This window comes from Cupressus sempervirens, chromosome 2, assembly GCF_028749045.1.
Source record: "Cupressus sempervirens isolate cs-2001-9-10 chromosome 2, ASM2874904v1, whole genome shotgun sequence".
NCBI lineage: Eukaryota > Viridiplantae > Streptophyta > Pinopsida > Cupressales > Cupressaceae > Cupressus > Cupressus sempervirens.
In genome coordinates this window covers 692,944,210-692,970,368 of record NC_143119.1, presented here as the reverse complement: position 1 = coordinate 692,970,368, position 26,159 = coordinate 692,944,210, and the positions used below count along the sequence as shown (strand labels likewise).

Below are 26,159 nucleotides of genomic sequence, written 5' to 3'. Positions count from 1 at the left end.
CGATTGTATCTCATGGCATTGTAGGTTTTAAAACCAGCGGCAACTCAAAACACTGAATCTCATGGCTCTATGCACTGTTAGCTGTTAGTGGTCAGGGTTTTTAAATTGACGGAAAGCATTAAGTAGAAGTCCATATAATATAAAAATATACACTGCGGATTACGATAATTGCTTCATTAAGTCTGTTAGCATAAAAAAGATGTGTTTTATACTCGTCTGTGCAAATGATGTCTTCTTTTTGTAAGAATTTGTTGGACACTCGTTTGATTCTGTTGGTGTGTTGATATTATGTATGCCCTACCGCCGCCACGGGGTGCAGAGGTTGTGGCACTTCAATTGTCGTTCCAGAATCACCAAACAGAATCACCAGAGAGGGGAGCTGCGCGGGCTTGTGGCAAGAGCCATTGGGAACGGACAAGAGATTCATATGTAGAGTTATAATTTAATCCTATTCCAATTCAAGTTTATACAACCAAACAAGAAATTAATCAAATTCGATTACAATTTTCCATTCCCATTCTTCATTTCCCATTCTTATTCACATTTTCTATTCTAAATCCCAATTCCTATGCCTGCAACCAAACGGGCCCTTAATGAATAGAGTAATGTACGTTATTTAAAGGTCGAGATAAAACATCAAACCCGATTGCCAACCCCTACATCTAATTCTAAACTAAATTTTAAAGCAAATCCTGATGATAATTCTAATTCTTGACATCCTAACCATAACCCTAAACTTAATCCTATCTAAATATTAACCCTAACCTAATTTTAACTTTAATCTTCACCTTAACACTAACACTAATTGTAACTTTAACCCCAACCCTAATTAGCCTATAAGCATAACCCTTCAATAAAAGGACATTTAAATCATCAAGATTAGATCTATAAGATATTTCATGACTTAATTGCTTCCTTATTTTGTACAATAGCTAATGTACAATGAAGGATCCTAGAGGACTTATCGGATGTAGCTCATTTGTCAATTTTTCGTTTGCTATAGATAGATGTAGAATTGATATCACTATTCTTTGAATTGTACTCTTAACACATTATTTAGAATGTATATCTTGTAATTGGTGTAACCATTGCCCCTCCTTTTTGGTGCAAGTGCTAATCATATTGATTTCTCAAATACTAGAAAAACATGAATAGGAATAGATTCTCACAGCCCACCTAGAAAATAAATAGGAATATAGCAGTACTGCCCATACTATTTGTGAGTGTGCGCTCCGCATAACATGCAATGATGGCTCTAGTTATTATTTATTCAAAATTCCATCATTGGCAGTTGTCACATAGTAATGCCAACCAGAATAAAAACTATTGATAGAAAATAAAAACTAATCAGCATGTAAGTGTCTTTGTTTTCGAAGACACCTACGAATGTACCATCTAGCATGACTCTGCAGCCCAAGACCAACTACAACTTTCAAGCTTGCCAACATTAAATATGTAACTGTAAATAGCAGAGCAATCCAAAACCATCTCCACCAAACTGGGCCAAAGGGAAGACGTGAAGCATAAATTGGTGTCAAGGCTCTAATAACCTACAAAATAAAATTTTAACCACAATTCAGAAGTGTTCCAAGAGAGAAAAAGTACAACTACTCTTCCAAAACAACATACATAATATTCCTCTTTAAATTATTTTTCTTCAACCAGCCCATTCTTAAAACAGGGTACCATAATAATTCACTCTTTATAAATGAATTTTTCAGGAAGAAACAAGTCTTATAAAGCCATATTGATATAACATACCACACATGCTGGTGCAAGAGGAACAAAAGTCAATGTCTTGTGAACTTCATTTGATTGGTTTAAGGTCTGCACCCAATATTTGGAAGAGAATATTAATTCAGTGAGATGAAGAATAAAGAAACAGAACTCAAAATGGCAGAAAGACAACTAGATGATGAATAAATCTATTATGATCGTTCCATTTTCTTTTTCCTCATAGTGTCCTTTCATAGATTCATTATTTAGTATGGCAACTGTTTCCATACCAATGACACGTAAATCTACATAATTTGACATGTCCTGAGGTGTCCTAACGTAAATACCTGTTTACAGAGAGCTTCCAGAAATTCTGAATATGCATCCGGTTTTATCTCATTAAACTTTACAAGAAATGCATGCTTGATAACATCCACGAGAACTTCACAGCTCCATATCATGCATGAGTTCTGTATCCATGAGAATGCAATTAGCAATTTAAATCATTGCAGAAAACAAAACTATAAGATAGTTGTGATATGTAAACTTGAGAGCTCATTTATTTTCTTTCATTCCAATACTGTAAATTTTAAAACATTAAAATAATTAAGCTCTTCGTTTGTAACTCAAGATTCAATTCCAACAACAGAATACACCATCAATGGTTGTTCAGCAATCCTACCATCACGAAACTCCAAAACCAAGAACTTTCTGCTTCCAAAATATTTTGAGCCAATACAAATATGATAAAAGCCATAATATGGAATCTCTCCACAGTATCTGCACAAGAAAAAAATACGAGGACAAAAAAAAAATGATCTCTGTATATTTTGGTCATAAGAATTCTCGCACATGAATCACACAATAAATATAAAACAAGTGCCAGCTGAATAGCTGTGTAGCCATTATTCCTCACAGTTCACATAAATGTAGCCAAAAAGAGGCACACCAATCTGCCCCTAACATTCAGTATTATTCGTTATTTGAACATATTTGCCCTAAACAATCGGTTCTCTTTTGTATGAAAATATTTTTACCCAACTATAACAGCCTACTAATTTCAGGTAACTCACTTCTGCTAGTAAGGACTAAAATGTACCAAATAAAAAACTGATTAACAGAATCATCTATTTTCAATCTTCTGAAAATAATATGTTTTTAACTTTTTAATCTGGATATCCTGTTGGTTTTATATCATTTATCTTTTTAGTGTTTATGGTCAACCAGCTCTTTGAGGTACAGAATGCATCCACCAGGCCATCATCTAATCAATCTAAGAAAAAATATTATCATTTCCCAAACTATATTACAGAATTTCTCATTCCCACAAAAATGATCCTCCCAGTTTCCATTGGCATGGACCAACTTATATTCCAGTAAAACACTGACAGAACTTATTACCATAGTCTTGAGCTTACAACACTTGGACAAACATGGTAATGTTACCATACTTTTCAAGGAGTGCAACCATAACAGATCATGGTGGCAGTTCACAAAATTCACCAAAAACTCGGAAAACTAGTGTGTACTCAGAAGTCAAAATGCCAGGTGAGTTACTCACCCAAGAACTGCCAATTTGAAAAACATTCAGCAATTTTTTCCAATAAAGCCCATGAGTAAGTGCGAAAAAGTAGAACTTTCGTATTAAAAGCTTGTCCAAATTCATATAAATTGTTTTTTCTTGCTTGCCATTGAAAAGTGATATTTTCTCTGGTGGTAAAGGTTTCAAAGGCCTTAAAACCTTGGAAGGGTTGCTGCCCCTTTGACCCCATTGGGAGCATTGCCCCCAAACCCCCACAAGAGGTGCTGCCCCTTAAACTACTGGCGGCATTGCCCCAGATTACCAATGAGTGGCACTGCCCCTCAAAATCATTGGATCTCGATTCCAAAATCCCAAAGAGTTATTGGAAAATATCAAATAAAAAACTTAATTACAATGAGGGCCCAGGGGTGACAAGGAATTGGTATATAACTCTGGAGTGTGCCCACTTAGATGTTATCATCGCTTAACTTGCCAAAAAGACCTTTAGCTGAGACAACTTCTATGTATGACTGGGCTAGTGGAAGAGGCACTATAACTCAATTCGAGTTGAACTAGTTTTTTGGTCTATGGTATGAATTAAATTCTAATTTGATTTATATATGATTGAAATTAGTAATATGTTCAAAAAAATTTAGTGGGTGTTTTTGAAGAAATTTTTTAACTATAAAATGTCACAGCTGTTGTCTAACTTTTAAGTTGGTATTTCTTTGAGTTGTGGACCTGAAGGAATATTTTAATCCATCTTCTAAACATCATGCTCTCAAGTGATACAGATAGATCTTGGTTTCTACTGTCCATCCTTAAGTCTCAAACACAGGAATGTCTAACAGGACTTGTTGCCAAACACAGCATGTGCATTCCATTTCACTGGCAAACTATTTGGAATCAAAAAGTAGCAAAACCAAAACATGTAAAACGTTCAAACTGACTCTTCATTGTTTATAAACCTGATTCATATTCTCAAATGCATTAATAAATATTGCATATCATTCATGTATGTATGAGCATTATACAGGGTAAAAAATTAAAATATAGAGAGTGGAATTTCTCAAAAGTAATGTGTAAGACAACTCACCATAACAGGCCATCTTCTGCAAATTCTCTGTGCTCACCTTCTTGAAAACATTGCTCTTAATCTCGGCAAAGTTATTGGATACAAGTAATGCCATCAAGGCATTGTTATGGGCTATTATTGCAGCTGATAGAGTGATTGCCTGAGCTAAAATAATGAAAGAATGCGCAAGTAAAAGCAGTTAAGGGCATTACTACAATGCAATTGAAAATGAAAATGTACACCCAACTGGAAAGTGAAATGAGATTATTTAAGAGCATACATTAAAATGCAAAATTGCTCTTGAAAAGGATATTGAAGGCAACAACAGCAATAGCTAGGTCCAAAATAAAGCGCACAGTTTCCAAGGCCATATGCTCCTTTGAACTACTTGCAACTCCTACTGCTGAATTGAAAAGTACTTGAAGTACATCCCCTCCAAATGATTGGCACAGTTTGTCAAATATCTGTTTTCAATGGCACATTGTTTATTTAGCACACCACAAACCAAGAAGGCTATAAATAATTAAGACTTATAATTAATTGAGTTTCAATCCTTAGAAAAACATTGCACGTGCTGCATAAAGCTTATAATCTTACCCCACCTCTAAGACATTGTACACCACATAAAGCTTTATTGTGCCCTGTCCTCGGATAAAATGATAAATTAAGCTAATATCTGTGATATTGCAAAAAGAAAAGGCAGGTCTTAAATGAAACATAGATATTACAAGAATTATCATTAAGCTACAGCTAAAACACAACCCACTAAGAAAGCTGCAAAATATTAAAGTAAAGAAACAGCTTTTAATCTTTGCTACATTGATGGCTGATAGAAATTAAATATTCTTTCCTCATCCTGATGCTGTACCACTGAGTGTCATCTGAAACATTGATGGAAACAGACTAAATCCCAAAAGAAGTGAAGTCATCTTACCTGTAACTTGTAAAAGTGCAACTCCCCAAATCAACACCACAAAGCACCCAAAGTCTGAAAGGTCATCAGCCAGTGGTATCTGGAACTGCCTGCCCATTTCATTGTCAGTTATTTGGTAATGTTATAAATTATTAACCATTGCAAGCATGTTTGATATCCATTATTAATTGGGAAACTTGCTTTGCTTATTTTAAAATTCACTTATCCATTTTGAAAATACAAAAGGGTTTTCTTCCTTCGTAGAAAGGGATCAAAGAAGTGTATCATCCATAAAATCCTTTTTCAACAGCTTGTTGTTAGTCATATGTGTATTTCTTGTTAATTCTGTAACTTATAATCCTACTGATCTGATAACAAATCAGTCTGATCTGTTCTTACATGACATAGATTGATCCAAAATCTTTACATTATCCACTTAGGGATATCAGCGTCTATCCTTAGAATTAGTTTGGATTTAACTAAACTCATTTTGTGTTAAGTTATATTTAAACTTATTGTTTCTTGGAAAAGTCACCGACCTCTAGGAAGAGTTGAAGAATGTTTTGGAAGGGACATGTCCCTTGTAAGGACATGTCCCTAGGTCTCTCTATTTATAATGGGTATGGTTGAAGTCTAAGAGCACACAAGAACACAAAATAGTCTGCTCCTTAGTCAATACTGCCCATATACGACTTGCAGAACAAAAGACAATTTTCAGAATTATATTTCTAATTTAATTCAAGAAAAGACCTTGAAGTTATTCACAGCAAGCTACAAGGAGAGGAAGACGGTCGAATCTAATCTCTGATTCAGTCATAGAATTTGCAAAAACTTTACATGGTATCAAAGCTCTGGTAGTCAAACCTAGGCTCTGCAAAATTCAATAATCAGACTTTATATATATCTAACATCTATCTTCTATCTTCAATGGCATACACAATCAAACCCAAGGACAGGTTTGATGGGAAAGAACACTTTGATGCCTGGAAATTCAGAATCATGATGATTCTTGAAGAAAATGATGTAAAACAATTTGTTGATAGAGCATCCAAACAACCTAGTATTGAACCTCATAAAATTATATAGAGTAAAGGAAATAGAAAAGTCATTCAGATCACATTAGATGGAGTAAAGAATGATATTGTACCTATGCTAACAAAACATCAGACGACATTTGATATGATGAATGCATTACTAAATGCATATGAGGTCAACAATGCAACTAGAGTTCTCGCACTGAAAAGGCAACTAAATCACATACAAATAAAGAAAGAAGAATCAATGAATTCTTACTTCCTAAGGGTTGCCTGCATTAGAGATGAATTGACAAGTATAGGAACCATTATTAGTGACACGGAACTAACGTTGATGGCTATAGATGGATTACCAAATTCGTGGGAAACCTTTGCACAAAGAATAAGTGCTAGAGATAAACTTCTTGACTTCAACAAACTTATATGGAGTAAAGGAAATAGAAAAGCCATTCAAATCATATTAAATGGAGTAAAGAATGATATTGTACCTATGCTAACAAAACATCAGAAGGCATTTGATATGATGAATGCATTACTAAATGCATATGAGGTCAACAATGCAACTAGAGTTCTCGCACTGAAAAGGCAACTAAATCACATACAAATAAAGAAAAGAGAATCAATGAATTATTACTTCCTAAGGGTTGTCAGCATTAGAGATGAACTGACAAGTATAGGAACCATTATTAGTGACATGGAACTAACGTTGATGGCTATAGATGGATTACCAAATTCGTGGGAAACCTTTGCACAAGGAATAAGTGCCAGAGAAAAACTTCCTGACTTCAACAAACTTAAGGGAGATTGTCTTCAAGAAGAATCCAAAAAATTAAAGAAAGGAGGGAAATTGAAAACAGAAGATGAAGAACTTCATGTTCTTAATACAAACTCCTTTAAGGGCAAGAAGAAGCATTTCAAGTAGAAAAATAGAAATCAAACGAATGGCAAACCCAAGAAAGATCTATCCAAAATAAAGTGTTTCAGATGTGAAAAGTTTGTACACTACAGATCTAATTGTCTTGAGAATTCTAAACAACAAGCGAACTGTACAAATGTTACTAGGGAAGAAGATAACTATGATCTTGAGAATCGTGTATTGTATTCATCACAATCAAATGAAATCTCAAGTAAAGCATGGGTAATTGATAGTAGATCTTCTAGACATATAACAAGTTACAAAGAAGCACTAGACTCTATATCTGAAAAGGTTAATGGCAAAGTCACCATTGGTGATAATTCAGCACATTCCGTCGAAGGAATTGGAAATTGCACCTTGAAACTAAAATCAGGAAATTCTCTTCTTCTCAAAGGTTTAGTCTACGTACTAGGAATAAAAAGAAATCTAATCTCAGTTACAGCACTTGAAGATGATAGGCATATTGTTGCATTTGTGGACAATAAAGTAATAACCTAGGCAAAGAACTCCTCAATTAAGAAAGCAACGTTGATTAGTTAGAGAAAAGGATATTTGTATGAATTAAATTCAAAATCTAGTCGACTTATTCAAGCCTTAATTCATGAAGCTGCAAACATAAATGAAATATGGCACAGAAGATTAGGACATCTAAATTTCAAAACTTTATTAACTATGGAGAAAATGGTTACTGGTTGACCTAAACTAAATAAAGACCACTAAAGCATATGCAAAGGGTGTGCACTAGGTAAGAACACCAAAAGTCCATTTCATGATAGCACTAGAAAAACAAATAATGTTTTGGAATTAATTCATTCAAATTCATGTGGACCTATGTTTGTTGCTTCTCTTGAAGGATTCTGGTACTATATTTTGTTCATAGATGACTTCTCTAAGAAAACATGGATTTACTTCTTAAAGTACAAAGAATCAGAAGAAATCCTAAAGAGATTTAAAGAATTCAAAACATTAACTAAAAACTTATCAGAACATAAAATTAAAACTCTTAGAACTGATAATGGAGGAAAATACACCTCAAATTTGTTTAAAAAGTTTTGTAAAGAAACAGAAATTAAGAGGGAGTACACCATTCCTTATAATCCAGAACAAAACGGGGTAACAGAAAGAAAGAATAGAACAATTATAGAGTCTGATAGAGCCATGATATTTGATCAAAATCTAGAAAATTATCTTTGGACAAAAGCCTCTTGTACTGCTGTCTATATTCAAAACAAAAGCCCTCACTCTTACCTCAGAGATAAAACTCCTAAAGAAGTCTTTACTAAGGTTAAACCCAATATAAGTCATCTTAGGATTTTTGGGTGCCCCGTATATATCCATGTTCCAAAAGAAAACAGAACTAAGTTAAAAACCTGGACAGAAAAATATAGGATTTTCATACCTAGAAAAAAAAATATTGAACTTAGTAAGAATGTAATTTTTGAAGAAAATCTAGCATTCAAAAGAGGCCTAAGTTCTGAAGAATCTTCTCCTTTACCTAGTTCTGAAAAAAATATTGAGTCTGAGTCTCAAAGGGAGAACATAGAATAAATTGACGATGAAATTCAAAATCTAAATCTTGAAAAAAACTCAAAATTCAAAGAAAAGACCACTTTGGGCCATTAAAACAGTCAAGGAAGCACAAGACTTTGCTGCACCTTCTTGAATAGTGAGAGGAAGCAAAAGACCTAAAAGATTTTCTAGTTATACAACAAACATGAATAATTTGTCCAAAACAGAACCAACCAATCCTTCAAATGCTATTAAACATACAACTTGGAAAGAAACTATGACAGAAGAATACCAATCTATTATGAAGAATGATGCTTGGAAAATTATTCCAAGACCTAAAAGAAAATTTGTTATTTCTTCCAGGTGGATATTAAAAATAAAACATGCTGCTAACGGTAGCATTGGGAAATATAAAGCTAGATTTGTAGCCAGAGGATTCTCTTAGAAAAAAGGGATCAATTATGAAGAAACCTTTGTTCCTGTTGCCAGATATACTTTTGTAAGAGCAATCCTAGCAATTGCAACATCAAAGGGATGGAAAGTACATCAGATGGATGTAAAAACAGCATTCCTAAATGGAAAGATTATAGAAGAAGTATATTCGGAGCAACCTGAAGGATTTGAAACTCGTAATCCTAACGTTTTTGTTTGCAGGCTCAAGAAAGCTCTCTATGAGCTTAAACAGGCTCCAAGGGCTTGGTATGAAAGAATTGATAAGTATCTCAACAGCTTAGGATTTTGCAAGAATGAAGCCGATCCAAATTTATATTATAAAAAAGATAAAGATGATATAGTAATTTTGATACTGTATGTTGATGATTTACTAATAACAGGTGATGATCATCTCATAGATCAATGCAAAAAAGATCTAATTAGCGAATTTGAAATGAAAGACTTGGGACTCCTTCATTACTTCCTAGGATTGGAAGTACAGCAGAATTCTGACAGTATCATACTTAATCCAGAAAAGTATACATCAGATATTTTGAAGAGATTTGGAATGTGGAATTGCAAATCTATGTCTTCTCCAATGGAGAATAATCTACATAAACTTAAAATATTTCTCATCTTCCAGTCTTCACTCTATCCTCCACCTTAATGATAGAAGTTCAGGTGTGTACCGGATTGCCATGCCCCCACCATAGAGAAGTAACATTTGTAAGACTGCACAATTTTCAGTGGGAAGTAACATACCAAGCCAAAGATAATAAGACATATATGACAACAATCATGCAGCAATTACCTACAGATAGTAATGAACAGTGATGATTACCTAACGGACAACAGTAATAATTTAGACGGCAGCAATATAATTTAAGTTGTGATTCTATTAGAAGGAACAATAATTGGTATAAAGGCAAAGAAACAACATCACACTATTACGTTAAACAGCAATTAAGGCACCTGAAACAGCTATGTAAAATAATTTCGGCAGTGAATGATTTTGGTTATTAAAAGGTGTGACTAAGGAAGCTTGTGACCATCCTTTAAAGACAACTTTCCAAAGATGTCTCTCTTCAAAGATACCTGAAGATAAAAGTAGAAGACCACGATGGAGAAAGGCATCAAGGAATCAATCAATAAAAGTAAATCCATACTTATAAAAAGGAAATCAGTTTCCATGTCAGCAGCAATCAAGCATATAGATTGATCCGACCAGAAACTACTGTATATTGCCAACCGTAGTGATCTTACTCATTTGTGGTATGCAGGAAAATGATAAAGAGATAATCTATCAATATTTTGTGATTGCACATATGACCTATATATACCCTCTATTATAATAATTAGTATTACTTGTTTATTTATTGAAATCTCCTACAAACTACCATGTAAGGATTATAGAGGACCACACTAAGGCCAGCCGGTGCATATTCCCCTTCTATGTAGCCCACCTCATGCTGGATGGACAAGAGTTCCTGCCGCTTGGGACCAAGAGGTTGAATTTGGATAATCTGCAATCTTGGGCTCAACCATGGTAAAATTAGGGCACCCTAACATGCTTCCTCTCCAACCCCTACCATGGTTGATTATGAGAATGGAACTATTGAATCTTTCTTAATTGCTTTAATTAAATAGATTGAGATAATTAATGATATATGTGCATTTATATGTTACCCTGATCCTTAATTGAAATATTAGTAGAATTATGTTGCATATTATTATCTAATATGATTGCAGGACCTATTCCATGGCCATCTTCCTAAAGACATATTTGCTGGTAAAGTTAAAATTCTAACTATAAGACACCTTTTATTTTAATTGAACTTGTGATTCTAGGAGAAGTTAGGGTAACCCCAAAAGGGGACATAACAAGGTTCTACATGTTGCTGATCTAGAATCAGCATGTGTAGTATTTTTGCAAATGGTTAGTCCTGCAGAATTTGTGCAAACTAGATTGATTTCCTATAACCAACAACTCCAGTGACAGCTTGCCAGCAAGGGGCTCTGTATAACGACAATTTTGATAAAGCAAGCCAGTACTAGACAAGGATGCATACTAGTCCTGGATGAACTTTGGCAAAACTTTTAATTGAAGGTAAGATGCCTATTACAATTTAATTACAGTATAAAATTTTGTTAGAACCCCTAGGTATCCATAAAATCCTTAATAATCTGTATAATTATCAGTTAACAACTTGCCACAGTAACACATACAATATTGAAATTTTCTCATTCCATTTTGTTGTCTCATTTATGTTTCAATCAACCATAAGGACTCATAAAACAAACAATCCAGCCTCTATAAAATGTTATATTATTACCACATAAGAGCTCACACAGCACCAATAATGATACATATAAAAATTCTATAGCTCAAAAAACAAAGTTAAATCTGAGAGAGTTTTGTACAGTGACAAACCACTGAATACAGCACGGTGATGGTCTCATTGCTGACTTGGTGATTTAAAACATGTCATTAAGCTTCTGTTTTTGGCGTAAGAATCTAACTTGCCGAATCAGGAATGGTAAAGGGGCAGGTACATGGGTAGGAAATGCCAGTACGGCAGAATTCTTTTGTGGGGGTGGGTACATTTTTTATGTATTCATAACTTCATACAAATACAAACACACACACATATATATACAGCTAAAAAGGAGAATTAAGTTCAAAGTTTGCCAAACAGCTGTCTAGGTCTTAAAAATATCTAAAAGATCAAACTAGAATCACTAAACATTTTGGCATTTAAAGACAGAAATCCCATGATTCCCATGCATTGCCCGGAAATGTCCCACAACTCGGCAACTTAGATAAGAACATAAGGTTGAGAATTGGAGAAAACCTAGGTTGTGAGGGCAGAAATTCTTAGTGCAGAAATAGTAAAAGAAAGCTTCCTGTAACATGCTATATCAAAGCATTTAGAACTCACCAGGCCAAAAGAAGAGAGGAAGCCAAACAATTACCATTTCCAGTTGGTTTTTCTCACATGGAGATTTCCAGTTTAAATTGTTCTATGTTATACTCAGAATGTTTTCTGTTTCATATTGTTTCTAATGTCCATGCTTCGCTAGTTTGTATAACTACAATTCTGCTCCATTCCAGCAACTTGGGAACCCTATTTCGAGCAATAAACAACAATCCATCTCTGCTAATTTCAATCTAAATATAGCATGCAGAATTTGATCTGCATATACTTGTAAACTTGAGAAATTGCAGATAAGCAAAAGGTTTTATGCATTGATCTCCAACAAAAATAACACAAACAACTAGAAATGAAATTGCTAGAAAGCAACATGTGGGGAACCTGGGACAGCATGATTTGAGCTTCTCTCAAACCCAAAGAAAAACCTGAAATGATACCGCAACATGAATGAGAACTTCTGGTTGCCCATCTTGTTCAGGGAAGAAATATATTTCTCGAGAAGTTCATCTCTCAAGAAACCACCATCAATGTATCCGATTTTCTCTCCCACAAGGACATGTTTTAGTGTCTTCTAGAATTCTTAGTAAAAATATTTGCATACACTAAAACTCACTTTTCATATTCTTCAGAAGAAAAAAAGAAAGCTCATAAACTAATATAACCCAAAAAATAAAACCTTACAGACAGAGCTCACTTCTCACAGGAATGTGTTATCAGAAATTTATTCTAAATAATGTATATAAAAGTAACTCAGACAACTGTTCTTTAAATACAAGCAAGAGCACACAAATAAAGATTGAACGTTTGTACACTGACCTGACATACAAGCATCTCCAGAAGAATCCTAATATCCTCGCTGGCATGATAGTCAATAATGAAAGAAAAGAATCAAGACATATGAAAAATCCTACATCAATGAGCTGCAACAGCCAGTTTAATTCTTGGTAAGTCAAAAGGACTTGATAGTACCAGTAACAATCAAAATAAGCTAGATTATACTAGAAATCAAAACAAAATTGGGACCCTTGATATGATCAACCAACAGCTATAAAGCCTGGCTAAAAACCTAGTGTGGGATTTAAACTGAATCTCAACACACAAATTCATATGATCTTTACTATACAGTCAAAAGCATTTTCAGTGTAGAAACCGAACCAGATATGCAGATATAATACACCCTATAAACTAGTCTTAGATAAAATGTTTACTGTAACTATTATGCAGTAAAAACAAAAATCACAATGTCAAAGAAACAAACGATAGAGAACATAAAATGCCATTTATGCTTGTCAAGTCCAGCTTTTTTATGCTAATCCATTCTGTATCTCAGATAACCATTTTCCCATTAATGGACTCATAGTCATCAAAGCTGATGATTACTTGTATTTGTTAAAAGTGAACCCTCTAATTTCTGCCCAGGGACATTTTTTAAAAGGAATTGGAATAAACCAGTATGCCACTAAGTTTCACGACAAAGGGATGGGGAAACAAAGGCCGAGGTTAGGGGACAACAGGGGGCGGCAGCGAGGGCCAGTGCTGATATGTGTGTGGGTGTATGTGTGTAGGTGTAGGTGTGTGGGTATGTGTGTATGTGTATGTGTGTGTGTGTGTGTGTGTTCAAACATAAAGGTTATAAATATAAGCAGAAGAGGGATACTTGTAAGTCCATAATTGCCAATAAAACTACAAATAAAATTGCAGATGGACTACTCGCCAGAAACTCAAGTGGCAAAAAACTCAGGAGCTTTTTTCCTCAGTGAGTAGTTACAACTTTAACTTGCAGGAAAAACTAGCCCGTGAGTTTTGTTAAAGACTCGGCTACCTAAGCATAAAGGCAAACTATGCAAAATAAGTATTATTTTATCATTTCCTGACTCGCATTTTGCTGAGAGGGGGAAAAATACTCTTTCCAAACACTTGCAAACTGATTTAAATCTATTAAAAGTGGATTTGAAGCAGATTTGAGGTGGTTTTCAAAGACAGATTATCACATAGGTTTTCTGATTTCCTTTCTATATTTTTTTAAAACATTTTACTTTTTTTGTTACAATTGGATAAATAGAAAATCATCTTTAAGTATTATAACATGATTTTGAGTCATTGGAAAAAGATTTAACACTTTTTTACAGGTTTTGTTGAATCTAGGGGGTGGATTTGGTTTCACACTGGATTACATTGAGGATGAGAAGGATGGGGAGTCATTTCCAATGCCAGCTATGCACAGGATGGAGGACAAGCGACAGCCTGAGTCACACATATCGAGCAAGTATCCCTTAGTTTTTACTAGTGCTGAGAAGAGGAAGATGTAATTGTAATGATGTATTTCAGTTTTACAAAAAGTTAAAAACTATTTACTATTTTGCTTCCAGCCATCAACATTCCTCATGGGATGCAATTTCGTACTCAATTTTGTTCTCATTTATTGACTCATTAATTGCATGTATGTATGTATGTTCAATCATCAAAGTTATAATTATTAAAAGAAGGGCGATAAATATTAATCCATTATTGTTGCTAAATTTATAAATAAAATACCTCATATATAATATTCATATTTTCTTCATTAAAAGCATCACAATATTGTGTAATTCATGTTTCCCTTCTAAATATTTAAAGACTTCATAGAGAGATTTACTTGGTATATCCATATAGAGATCTGATGAGAACTTAAACGTAATGCATATTTTGTTTCATAGGTGCATCCACAGATTTTGGCATATTAGCTTGGTTAAAACCATTGGGTACTTCCTAGCAATCACCCAAGAAGTACCCAAGCTATACCCAGAACAGTAAATGTACCCAAACCATGCCACTACAATGATCCTAGCTTTGTTAGAATAATATTTATATATACTTAATGGTCAGCAATGTAATTAGTTAGTTTAGATTTCTTTCAGTCTAGTTAGAATAGAATGTTTCTATTCTTGTTTTCAATAGTCAATTGTTTGTATCAAAAACTACTTCGCTGTAATTGCTTATAGATGATTCCTCATTTCTCAATAATAATCATGCAATTACCAATGTTACATTTGTTTCACATGGTATCAAAGTAAAAAAAGAAAATTCATTTTTTCAAAAAAAATCCAAATGAAATCTTTTCAAGCTTTTTGAAAAATGAATTTTCTGAACAGGTATTCTGTAATTCACAATTGAAAAATTGAATGGAAAGCGGTTGAAGAAAATCACATTTTCTAGCCTCAAATCACATTTTCTTCCTTCCACATTATCTAGTCTCTCGTCACGAGACCTATTTGCATAATTTTTTGTACAAAGATTGTTGCCGCCATTTTCCAACTAAATATTTTCTGCTCGTACAACAAAGACTTTCTCATGGGTCATCTTTTTTGCTTACCATCTAAGATTCTTGCATTTTTGTTCTCAGGAGTCGAGGCAACCTATTTGAGGTTTCATACCTGCATGACTAGACTTCTCATGAGTTCAAAATCCACATTTTTTAGCCTGTTTCAGCCCACTTTTTTTTGTTGGAGCTCAAGCCAGAGTTCTACAAATTTGGGTAGAGTTTGTAAAACTCTTGTGGCATTTTCACAGACCCAGGGTTTGCAAAACTTTCTAGAGTTGTATTTTTTGGTATTGCAGAATTGTTTTTTGTTCTGCTATTTTCTCTAGGTTTTCTAGCATGACCTAGGCTTTCTAGGTCTTCATACTTGTGGCTGGGACACGTTTTCCTGCATTGGGAGTTCTACAAGGAATATTTCTATTTTGAATTTTGTGCCAGCATTTTGCCTTTATTTTTTGTGCCTTGGGAAGAATGTATGGCATAATTAACAAATATAATGCTTGAAAGCATTCAAAAATTCAATGGGAAAAATTCTAACACCTGGAAGTAATCAATGCTTAGTATCTTTAAGTATGAAGACACAAATGCAGTTATTCTAGACCCATCTACGCATCCTACCACTGCCAGAAAAGATCAAGACAAATGGAATGAGTGCAACTGAGAAGCTATCATGCTCATGAAACTTTATGTCATAGATGATCAGCTCCCTTGGGTGCCATCTGGTAAAACTAATAAGGCAATCTAGGATCATTTGAAGGACTTTCATGAAAACTCTGACAAGAGCAAAGCGTTCTTTCTTAAGAACATGTTTACCATCCTCATGGATGAAAAAACCTCCTTAGTGAGCACCTAACAAAGATTAAGGACAATCATGATCAGTTGGAGGCAATTGGTCGAAAACGGGAGGAAAACATGGTATTAAAGACTCTGAAGAGTCTACCTAATTCTTATGAGTACTTTGTCGAGACATTCAACATTGCCTCAACTAGTGTTGATATAAAATTCTCTGAGCTTTGCACCAAAAATCTATAGTAAGATCGTTGGAAACAATAATTTGGTACTGATGTCAATTTGTCCTCCACAAAGCAAGTATTCTCTGCATATACTTTTGCTAAAAACAAAGGGAGGCTCAATGTTCTCAACTGAAAGGCTATCATTCTTCTCAAAATAACAAGAAAAAGAAATTCAGCATAACTATTGCCGCAAGTATGGTCACACAAGGTTGGCTATAGGTCTTGTTGGCCTTGAACAAAAGAAGCAGGGAGAGTCACAGCCTAAAGCCTTAGTTAAAAAAGAGTCAGGTTCTCAAAATGTTACTCTAAGTTCAGATACTTGTGAGGGACTATTGCCGCAAGTATGGTCACACAAGGTTGGCTATAGGTCTTGTTGGCCTTGAACAAAAGAAGCAGGGAGAGTCACAGCCTAAAGCCTTAGTTAAAAAAGAGTCAGGTTCTCAAAATGTTACTCTAAGTTCAGATACTTGTGAGGGGGGTGGGGTGAGGAGTTTGTTCATCTTATTTTAGGCAAAAGCAATTTATACTACAGCTTATCATCTAAATAGGTCACCTATACAAGTTGTTAAGAAGATTGGTCCAGAGGCAAGCTTAAGGTGGGCCATCAGAAAGTCTTTGGTTCTACAACTCATGTATGGGATTCCAAAAGCCAAGTGTGCCGAGATGGATTTCAAAAGTCAAAAACTTATGTTTATTGGTGACAAAGACAATCGCAAGACATGCAGGTTGACTGATGTGGAGACAGATAGTCTCATATTCAGTCAAAATGTTGTGGTTGATGCAAATACTCATCCGTTTCTTTCTACTACTAGTCATTAGAATCAGCCTGTAAAAGCTTTTGATGTAGATGCTTATCTTCCTCTAGGTTCCCCTGATGGAAGGGCTTCACATCATTCTAACTCTGAAAATGAGAAGTCTAGTCACGATATAGCACCACTAGATTTTCCTCAGAATTCACATCGAAATGCAATTGTTTCGGCCTCCCCAAGAGATTATATTCTCTTATAGCAGATGTTGACGATTCTATCCTCCAAACTAAGTAGTGGTCCAGGACTATAGGGGATCTTCATTATGATGAGCTTATTGAGGGCAGATCAGTTGGCAAAAAAGGTAAGCAACAAAACACAATCATTTTTTCTCTTATGGCCAACATCCATGGCATTCATGAACAATTATTTTTCCTCTTATGGCCAATATCCGTGGCATTCAAGAACCTTTGACATAATCAAAGGCTAAAGAAATTCTAAAGAGGGAAAAGAGGCAAAATACCATAGTCTTGTAAGGAATAAAACTTGGGTTCTTTCTGATCTTCCTTGTAGGAAGAAACCTATCAGCTGCAAATGGGTTTATAAGGTCAAGTATCACACAAATGGTACTTTGGATAAATACAACACTAGATTGGTAGCTTGGGGATTCACACAGCTAGAAATCATTGATTATGAGGAGACTTTTGCTCACACTGTCAAGATAAGCACAATTCGTCTTCTTCTTGATACTGCAACCCATTTTGCATGGAAACTTCATTGGATAGATGTCAAGAGTGCCTTCCTCAATAGTGAGTTGCATGAACTCAACATGATGCAGCCTGCTAGTTTCAAGGTTGCTGGCAAAGAAAATCAAGTAGGTAGGCTCATGAAAGCACTCTGTGGACTAAAACAAGCTCCTCTGGCATGGTACATCAAAATTGAACTATACTTGGTTGATCATGGTTTTCAGCCAACCCTTCTGACACTAATATACATGTCAAACACTCTCATGGCGATATTTTTTTTCATGTTGTCTATGTTGATGACTTTAACATTACTGGCGATTCAGCACAATTTGATTGCAGCTATCAGATTTGTGCCAGGCTTTTGACATGGCAAATTCAGGGTTTCTCCATTATTATTTAGGCACTGAGGCTTGGCAGATGGTGATATTTTATCTCTCAATCTAGGAATGTCAGAAGTCTACTTAATAAGTTTCAAGTCCAGGACTAGAAACCTACCTCAACACCTGTGGAGAAGGAGTTGAAGTTGTCAGCTAAATCTGATTCACCTGCAGTACATTATACCACATTAAAGAAAATCATGGCCACCCTCATCTACCTCACTGCCACTAGAAATGATCTTAGTTTTGTTGTGAGCTACATTTCTGGCTTCAATAAAGCATCAAAAGCTGAACATTGGATCGCATGAAGCATGTGTTAATATATGTGAAAGGCACTTTAGATGGTTCCAAAGTTGATTGGTTATGCAGACTCATATTTGGACAGGTGCAATGGATGACAAAAAATCCACTTTTGGGTATGTATTCAGTTTGGGTATAGGTGTTGCAAATGGACCAGCAAGAAGCAAGTTACAGTGGCTCTTTCCTCAACTGTGGCTAACTATTTAATATCGAGGAACAGCTAGGGCATTATGCGAGGCAGTTTGGTTTTGGAGGATTGCTTTCTGACATGCAAATGTCACAAGCAGGACCTTGTACCCTGATCAAGGGGAGCACTCAAACCGGCATAAAATCCAATCTTTCATTAACGTGCCAAGCATGTTCATTGTCATTACATCTGCAAGCTGGTAGAAGAAGGATCGGTTTTACTGCAATAAGTTTTGATAGACAATCAGACTGCAGATGTTCTCACTGGGTATTTAAGCCTGGATAAGTTTGTCAAATTTGGGGGGCAACTTGGTGTGGTTATTGTGCTAGTCCTTTTAAAGACATAGATTGAAGGTAAGGTTTGGAAGATGGAAAGTGTAATGTCCATAAGAAGTATGCAATGCAAATGCAGGCGGATGACTTATTACTTCAACTCTAGTTCAAGGCATCGAAAGGATGTTGATTCTCACTTTCATATACTTTGGGATGTTATTGAGGAGGTTGGGCCACAAAATGTGGTCCAAGTAGTGATAGATGCGGCACCTATGTGTAGAGCTTCAGATAGACTTGTTGAGACAGCTTTTAGACACATTTGGTGGACTCCATGTTGTGTGCATGCCATGAACAATGCACTAAAGGACATGGGGAAGATTCCCTGGATTAAGGGAGTAGTGAGTGATGCTAGAGATGTCTAGATGTTGCAATCACCACACCTCACATGCCCTTTTCAGAAGCTTCGCAAGGAAGGAGTTCCTGAAACTAGTTAAGACCCGATATGCATCCTACTTCATTCTTTTGGAGAGAATGATTGAGTTGCAGGAGCCATTGCAACTCATGGTTATGACGAATGAGTGGAATAGGTGGGATGGATCCAAGACAACGCAGGAGTTGAGGGTGAAGGAGATAGTAAAGAGTGTTGTATTTTGGAGTGATGCAAAATACATTGTCTCTTTCATCACTCCAGTTTTCCACGTCACCACATATGGGGATGCGGATGCATCTACTCTTGGAGAGGTGTACGAGTGCACTAATGCTATGCTTGGCCAGATGAGGGTAGTTGTGTAAGAGAGGGACCCGAGTTTAGCATTTTACACTAAGCACATTCAGCCTATTATTCAACGTAGATGGGATAGCCTCAACACTCCCTCAAATATGGCTGCTTATGCATTGAATCCGAAACCGTACATGCCTAGGCCTGGGAGAGTTACACCACAGAACGATGATGAGGTCATCTAATATCAATTTTGAATTTAGTACACTCTTAGGGGCTATCCAACTAGAGCTAGGCCAACATAAAAACAATGGCACAAGAGGATCCTATTTTGTGGTGAAATTGTCATGGACCCAAATCAACAACTATGACACTAGCCATCTGTCTCCTATCTCTGGTTTCATGTTCTCCTACTTTAAAACCTTAACTTTTCACTTTGAAATTCCAATTTCACTTTTACTTTAGTCTTTTAGTCATGTATTTCAATTTCAATTTTCTGATTCTCGTATGAGTCATTTGATTGTTATGATGTTATCTTAAGTATCTAGTTCTTCAACTTCTAAGAGGAACTAGTCTACTTATAGCTTCATCCACTCTCTTAAGAGGAATAGACTTACCTCTGAGAAAGCAAAGAAGCGAGCGATTGTACACTATGCCTTGTGTATTGAAGATCGCAAGACACGTGTACAAGGAGAGCCCTACAACACAATGCGATGTAGAGCCAAAGGCGCCCTCACAGGTTGATGAGGACGCAAATACTCTAGATGTGGGGTTGGTTGGTATTCCTCTCACGGTTCTCACCCTTGAAGAGGCCGCGAGTTCGAAGGATGAGTTTGTTGAGCCTAAGCCTCAGGTTGACATGGATGATTAGAGGCCTCTAGGCAGCCTCTACTGCATTTTGGCGGCTCTTGGGTCTTTAGTACTTGACATTGTGTCTTTTGATTTTGTAGTTTGTACTTTAGACTTGGATATTATATTATCATGACAATCATATTTGTCATTTGAAGTTTGAAACATTGAACATTGAACATTGTGATCATATCATGGTTGTTGCTACTTGATGTAATTAAGTTTATAATGCCACTTAATGATTGATGAGATAATGATTCTCATACTTTGATGCCATTAGAAACTTCAATCTTTGATTATTTTAGTTTAAGTTATTTCAATTTGATAGAAGTTGGAACTTAGAACTTAGATCTCGTTCATTGTTCATTTTTCAATATTCAATGCAATGTAAATAGTAAATATTAAAACTAAACTAGCAATAGCGGTCTTGATGAACTTATACTTCATATTTATGTCTTATATTGTTACATTGTTACATATATTTTCATAATTAGCATTTTAAGTATCATATGTATAGTATATACAAAATAAACCCCGTCCCCCCCTCCCATCCCTCGCCGCCATCCCCAATTGAGGCCCCTCTATCCCCCCCGTTCCAGAAACTCGTCCCCCCATCCCCCAGGCCGGTGTAACTATGACTATAACTATACTCCTTACTCCTTAGCAATCATATTTTTCAAACACTTGGGCCTACCTGTGTCATTCAGATATTCTGGAATGGTGATGGGTTTTTTGTGGGGATGAAATTGAAAGAAGTTAATCAATTAACCAAAAATAACAGAAAGGGAAATCAAACCATTTAATTTCTGGGCCTAAATGAGGTCATATGTTGTGATCATGGTGCAAAAAAGTCATAGTAAGTGTATTCAACCAGGTTGCAAAGAATAATTTGGTAATGGAAATTTGAAAAGACACCAGCAGGATGGAAGATACGCCTAAGAGCAGATTAAAGATCATTATCATCATCAGTCAGCGTTATATTTACAATAGCCAAACTGCCTGACAAGGAGAAAACCACTGCAAATGAAGTTTGTAGCAAGAAAGATGTGGCGACAGGGAATTTTGGCTAAATTCAGGTTTAACTAAAGATAGTTATGCATAGAGATGCTTTACGATGAAATTTTATACATTTCATTCCTATCTTATTGACACACACAAACATCCAGACCTATGAATGTTGAACCCTTAAGGCAACAATAAGGGACCCCAAGCTTGACTTCATTTTACGGTGTTGTAAAAGTCTAGCCATCTCTGTTGAACTGGACATGAACAAGTTATATGTCTTGATTGCATACTAGGTTATGCTATTGAGAATTTTTTGAATAGTTTAGATCTTCATAGTGTGGCGTACTGAGTTGTTTATTGTTCCTGGTTATGTTGAGGAATTTTTTAATATTATAATACTTCATAACTTCCTGTTCCTCTCTGTCACTATAAAGTGATTCTACAGCATGGTTTAGTTTTCACGGCTATCATCATTTTGATGGTTCAGTTTGACTCTAGAAAATTATATAGTTTCCCCAGCTGTTATCATGGTAAGAAGATTCACAACAGTGGTTTAGTTTTCTGGGCATCTATGCTTTGTTTTTTAAGCATGTATCTTTGTAATCAGCATCAACCAAAGGGATTCACATTTAATGCTTTGTTGCAATTTTAGTTTTTACATGAATTTTTGGTATTTGATATGTCATATTTTTTTTTTAAATATATTGGCAAGGTTTATATTAGAACTATTGTTGTAATTTAATGCATTCTGGTGGCATTTAACATTGCCAAAATTCAAAAATTGACAAGGTGGGAATTGAGAACTTGGACCCCACATATGCCTCAAATGAAGCCAATTTTAATTCAAAATTGAATTCTTGGGAACTTAATTGTATGCATAAGCTTGGGAGTCAAGTGGAAGTGCACGTGGTCTTAAATGGACAGCTAATTTTAGCATGTTGTAAGAGGAGCGTGTTGTAAGAGGTGTTGTAAGAACTCTTAATGGAGATTTCAAATTGAAATTCTGTAATGCCCCATGTCAATATCATTTAACTTGCCAACAAACTACAGAAAATTATCTTGTGCATAAGACAATACAATTTACTGATGCATAATGGACAGCACTTCCCTATTTAACACAGCAATCAGCATCCTTAAAAATAGAAGGGCAGTGATTGTTCAAATAAGATTAAACAGACATCATAGGGTAACAATGAGGAAGAATAAAATAAGAATTCAATTGAATTAAGGCAGAGATCTTAAGGAGTTAAGACTTAATTAAAAATAGCAATTAAAATAAGTCGAGAGGCGCATAGAAGAAATGCCATTCTTTGGAAAGGAAGAAAAACTGCCTAATTAGGAATAGCAATTAAAATAAGTCAAGAGGGGGATGGAAGAAATGCCATTCTTTGGAAAGGAACCAAAACTGCCTAAGGGATGCAACTCTCCAGCACGATAGAAGGGTACTTAAGATGAAGAAAGGCATGATTCTAAGCTAGGTTGTTGGTTCGGATTCAGGTACAAATTCAGGTTCAAGATTCACGTTCAAAATTTGTTAAAAAAAATTTAGGGTTGGATTCGGATTCGTTTTGGGTTCGCCAGGGGTGAATCAGGTGACTTGAATACCAAGCCATCATCAAACCGTCAGAAAGAACAATGGGTCAAATAAATGAAGGAAATAATGAAGTGACCACTATCAAGGCACATCAAGCATCCTAAGAATATAGAGAAAATCATCAAATAGAAGGAAAAACAGCATTCAAAGCAAGAGTATAATTTCCAGATCAAGCACACAATGACAACAAACATCTGATTAATTCAGGACTGTCATTACTAGCATCTTATTATCCTATAAATTGCTCTTGCGGTATGAATATTGTTTATACATTATTGTCACCAATTATCTTACACACACACATATATATGTGCATACATATATATGTATGGTTATAAGTTACAACAAGCATATATCTGTAATAAATCTGTTTGTAAACCCCCATCATGTATGGAAGGAAGGAATTATGAGGTTGCCAGCTAACCAGTATCTCTGTAATAAATCTGTTTGTAAACCCCCATCATGTATGGAAGGAAGGAATTATGAGGTTGCCATCTAACTAGGTCACCCTGAGTAACATCCATGTTACCTGTCACTAGGGCCAAGCAGGCTAGGGCCAAGTAGGCAAAGATCCGCTCTTGGCTTAGATAGGCAATCAAGAAATCCGCATTACAATCTCCTCTCCAGCTCTAAAATGATAGCTATTGACCTTAGGGGGATGAAGCATGCATACAGAAAGCAGATATACGCACCCTACTAAGTAGACCACCTCGTGTGCACATCCATATTGCCTGCCACTGGGGCAAAGAGGAGGGTGAGTCTCTTCTCTTAAAATCGGTGTGGGATCGCTTCGGGCAGACCCATCATGCTTCTTCCTGCAAACCCTAATGTGTTTGAATAATAATGTAAGTATGGTACAAATATTGTGTACTATTATCTAGCCCTAATAGTTGGAAGACTATATATATGTGTATGTGTTCGCTTGGTTATGGTTTCACAATCTAAATCCAGGACTGTATTGTTTTAAGGAAATATTTTAGTTGGTAAAGATGTAGCCCTAGAACTAACTTATTGCAATTGTGATTTTAGCGCAAATTATAGGGCAATTTTGGAAGGGGACATTACAAATTCAAATTTGAATGTGAGGCAAGTGGGACACAAATTGAGGGAAATGAAAGAAAATGGAATTTGGTGGAGGAACAAGGAAAGGTATTGAGCTTCATTAGTATTTTTTACAGGTTTGAAGGTGGAGATGCATTGAGTTTCATAGTAATTTTTTCAGGTTTCAAAGGCAAGATCGGAGAGATTGAAAGAAAGGCTTTTGGGAAGCCATTAGCTGCTGCAAATACGCCATTGTAAAGGCTATGAACATAACAAAATCAGATTGGTATAGAATAATAAGAAGCCAGTACGCTCGGCATGTTATTGTGTAATGAAAAAGTTTTGATTAAAAAATTCCCCAGTTTCGCTTACATAATTTTGATGTTGAATACATCTTATTTGTTGTAGTAGAACAGATTACTTTGAGTATTTAAAGTATTATTGAGGGGATTTAATCTCTCTTGGATCAATTTTAATATATCAATTTGTGTTTTTGAAGTTAACAATATCGAATAAATCTGAAAAACAGAACCCAAAAATTAAGGACTAAAACTATTATACGTAACTACTTACCAGTTCACATCGCCAGGGAACATGGAACATAGTATTGTAAACCCTCTGTCTTTCTTTATCATTCCCCACCGATGTTGTGCTACGCAAAGAATTGCCTCTGTTAATTTCCCTTAAAAAATATCCTAAAGGAGACATGCCAGAGTAGGAAGGATATTCAGAGGTTTCAGCCATCACACGCTCCAGATCCCCCAACTGAGGGATTGCATGAGATATTTTCTTCTCAGGCTGTAGCTCCTTCAACACACCGCTCCCACTCTCCTTAACACCTTCCACAATCTCATCACCATTTCCCTCCGCCACGTCGGCGTTAACATTAACATTCCGTTGCCTCAATTCCGCAGGGGAAATATGTTCCAAAAACCCTACTTTGCAATTACTCACAGCGGTAGATACTTGCTCCAAAAGTCCTGATTCGTTCTTATTTGAAACATCTTCAACAACTGAGTATGCGATCGAAAACGACCGTTCAGGCCCATTCATATCCTCCGTTTCCACCGAATCAACTCGCTTATTATGCAAAATTCCATTTGGTCCGTTCGCTTGCCCTAACAGAGCATTGGGTTTGTCAGGTTCATTACCATCAGCATCGTGTGGGTATCTTAAAATTGTTCCATCAGCCGTTTCAAAGGCATCTGAAACGCCCAATTGTTGATCTTCACCCATAGAGAGATCTGCCAGGCACCCAATGTCAACAGTGGCACATTTCCTCCGACTGGAGGAATCTGCCAAATGAAGGTCGTAATTACCATAAATCTGGCCATTGTCTACTGTTGCATGGGCTAAATTGGCAGATTTTTTCTTGTGTCTGCGTCTCCGGCTGTGCGATTTAACGGCAAGTCCGTCCTCGTTGAGAGCGGGAACGTCTACGTAACGCAAGAGATCAAAGGAGAGCTTCCTGCGGGAGGCCATGGATTCACACCAGATATAATATGCCTGTGGTTTTAATATATCACGATGGAATGAAATCCTGGCGAGGGAGATGCCATTACTTCATGCCTGGGATTGGAATAACTGATTTTCAGTTCCTTGCTCCTCTCTTCCAAATCGAATTCCATATTTATGTAGATGGGTATAAATCGAGGGCAGGTGGCAAATCCTCGAGGATGCTTGCACCTCAACCCTTCCAATTGCATTCGTTTCCTTCCGAAACCGCTTTCCCCGGCTGAGTCTAAGGAACTCGGAAATTAGTGAAATGAAATGAAATTTGTTAAAATTCAAATATAACTAAGTGTTTATCTTCTTTCGTAATCATCTATTATTAATAAATACTATTAATAAATACTAGCACTCGCATGCTTTTGTACATGCAACTAGATGCAACGAGTGCTCCGATAAGAGATGAGATTTAAGAGAAAAATGTAGAATGAACATTAAATAATGTAAATATAAT

General features: G+C 35.9%; 1 protein-coding gene across 4 annotated transcripts; it reads right to left on the bottom strand.

Moving 5' to 3' along the window:
- Positions 1-1,076: 1,076 nt before the first annotated feature.
- On the bottom strand, positions 1,077-25,797 carry POD1 (POLLEN DEFECTIVE IN GUIDANCE-like protein). 4 transcript variants are annotated; one of them, XM_089815058.1, is made up of 10 exons: positions 24,770-25,797; positions 12,867-12,970; positions 5,248-5,336; positions 4,916-4,989; positions 4,627-4,777; positions 4,335-4,502; positions 2,399-2,496; positions 2,064-2,186; positions 1,762-1,827; positions 1,077-1,550 (listed from the first exon to the last, which is right to left on the bottom strand). In XM_089815058.1, exons 1-10 carry the CDS (start codon positions 25,676-25,678, stop codon positions 1,344-1,346), a joined length of 1,989 nt encoding a protein of 662 aa, XP_089671184.1. In that variant the 5' UTR covers positions 25,679-25,797; the 3' UTR covers positions 1,077-1,343. The 4 variants fall into 4 exon arrangements, with proteins under 4 accessions (XP_089671184.1, XP_089671185.1, XP_089671186.1 ...); XM_089815059.1 differs by having other exon boundaries at positions 4,911-4,954; XM_089815060.1 differs by lacking the exon at positions 12,867-12,970 and having other exon boundaries at positions 5,248-5,332.
- Positions 25,798-26,159: the final 362 nt, after the last annotated feature.

Bases quoted from the DNA above. Each gene is read 5' to 3' on its own strand.
- POD1 (XM_089815058.1), bottom strand. From the start codon at position 25,678: ATGGCCTCCCGCAGGAAGCTCTCCTTTGATCTCTTGCGTTACGTAGAC. The intron at 5,337-12,866 runs GTCAGTGTACAA...TGAAATGGGCAG, and splicing joins TGGAGATGCTTGTATGTCAG to GCAGTTCCAGATACCACTGG. The intron at 4,990-5,247 runs GTAAGATGACTT...GCAATATCACAG, and splicing joins TGCACTTTTACAAGTTACAG to ATATTAGCTTAATTTATCAT.